The sequence below is a fragment of the Rutidosis leptorrhynchoides genome, chromosome 2, assembly GCF_046630445.1.
Source record: "Rutidosis leptorrhynchoides isolate AG116_Rl617_1_P2 chromosome 2, CSIRO_AGI_Rlap_v1, whole genome shotgun sequence".
Taxonomy (NCBI): Eukaryota; Viridiplantae; Streptophyta; class Magnoliopsida; order Asterales; family Asteraceae; genus Rutidosis; species Rutidosis leptorrhynchoides.
The window spans coordinates 98,317,606-98,319,352 of NC_092334.1; the positions used below are offsets into that span (position 1 = coordinate 98,317,606).

General features: G+C 41.2%; 1 protein-coding gene across 1 annotated transcript; it reads right to left on the reverse strand.

Annotated features, from left to right (window-relative positions):
* Positions 1-291: 291 nt before the first annotated feature.
* On the reverse strand, positions 292-1,348 carry LOC139888117 (uncharacterized). Its single transcript, XM_071871151.1, has 2 exons — positions 698-1,348; positions 292-609 (listed from the first exon to the last, which is right to left on the reverse strand). The coding sequence occupies exons 1-2, from the start codon at positions 1,346-1,348 to the stop codon at positions 292-294; spliced, it is 969 nt and encodes a 322-aa protein (XP_071727252.1).
* Between the last annotated feature and the right edge of the window lie 399 nt (positions 1,349-1,747).

The following is a 1,747-nucleotide window of genomic DNA, read 5'->3' on the forward strand; positions in this document are numbered from 1 at the left end:
ATAGTGGGTGTGTTGGGCTCGTCGAAGCTTCCAACAGATGATGTTGATCTTGATATTTTGCCTCGAAGTTTTAATCCAATTCCACAATTCGTCGAAAGCATGCCAAGAAGGAATGTTCATTTCAATCCAGGTAGCGATGTAGGCCCAGACTTGAGAAGCAATATCACACTCAAAGAAGACATGTTGAATATATTCAATGTTCATGTTGCATGAAGAACAAAAAAGATTTTGAATAGCAATACCTTTGTCCAAAAGATTACATTTATCCGGAAGTTTATTAAGCCTAGCTCGTCACAAAAAGAAATTTACTTTTGGAGGGACTAGATTACACCAAGTAGTAGGCTGCGTCTCAACCTCATCTTCATCAAGCAGGTGTCGAAGGGATCTAACAGAAAAAGCTCCATGGTTCAAAAAATTACAGACCCATGTATCAGGAGAGGAAGAAAAAGAAACACTATTAATAGCATTGTACATGTGATTAAATTCTTGCATCTCCGCTCCAGACCGAAGAGGACGACGCCTCATCCAAACCCAATTATCAACTGAACGATGATCTCTAATTGTGCAACATTTGTTCGATTCAAGAGCATAAAGGCGAGAATATACAACCTTCAATTTAGATCCAAGAATCCAGTTGTCATGTCAAAAATGAGGTGATGGCACCATCTCCAATCTTAATTTTAATAGAGTTAGCAACAGAAGGTTTACCCACAACAAGAGAATGCAGAGATCGATTAATATTAGCCCAGCAGCCCCTTACTAACCGATTAACAGGAGGGTTTAAACCATCAGATTGGGTACCATGAATCGCTTTGACCACTTGAATCCAAAGCCAATTGTGACAAGAAACGTACCTCCACCGCCATTTAAAGAGAAGAGCTTTGTTAAGCGAGTCTAATCTAACCACCCCAAGACCACCTTTCTCCTTACTTTTGTTGATGACATCCCATTTTACCCAATGAATTTTACGTTCTTCCTTAGAACCTCCCCAAATAAACCGAGCACGGAGGGATTCAAGGTGATGAATAATACCTCTTGGCACTCTAAAGAAGGAGAAAAAGTAAGTGCCGAGATATCCTAGAACTGATTTAATCAAAGTTAAGCGTGCGCCAAACGAGAGCAGATTGACTTTCCAGGCAGATAAACGCTTCTCGACTATGTTAATAATGGGTTTCCAATTGTCCAAAAGTTTCATATTAGCATCTTGGTTTATCTCGAGTCTGAATAGTCTACCATACCTTTCGCATAATTGTTGATCTCCGAGATCCTTCCAAAATAGTGTATCGTCACCCTTGCCTATTGTCTTCGCGAACGAGTTTGTGAAAGAAATACCTAGCTCATCAGTCATTCGTCCTATGTCTCTGATGTTGCTCCAAGTCGATTTCCTGCTGAGAATATTATTGAAATTGTGAGTTCCCAACCCCCCATCCCGCCCATAAATTCTCTTGATAATCTTGACCCAAAGAGCATTAGATTCATTACGGAATCGCCACCACCATTTCCCTAATAAAGATAGATTTTTTGCTCTTAACGTACCAATATTAAGTTCCCCGCCAGTCAGGATTTGATACGAGGGTCAAGTATTTTATTTTTTTTTTGAACAGCGACTGGGATCACCCGAGGGAGACTAAACCACCCGTTGCGATCATCTCCCGTTTCGACTATGTTGATGCAGCGATAATAACCCCGCCCCCATCGCTGCCCGGTAGGAAACCTTGAAACCGATCCAAGGGCACGGCCAAGTAAA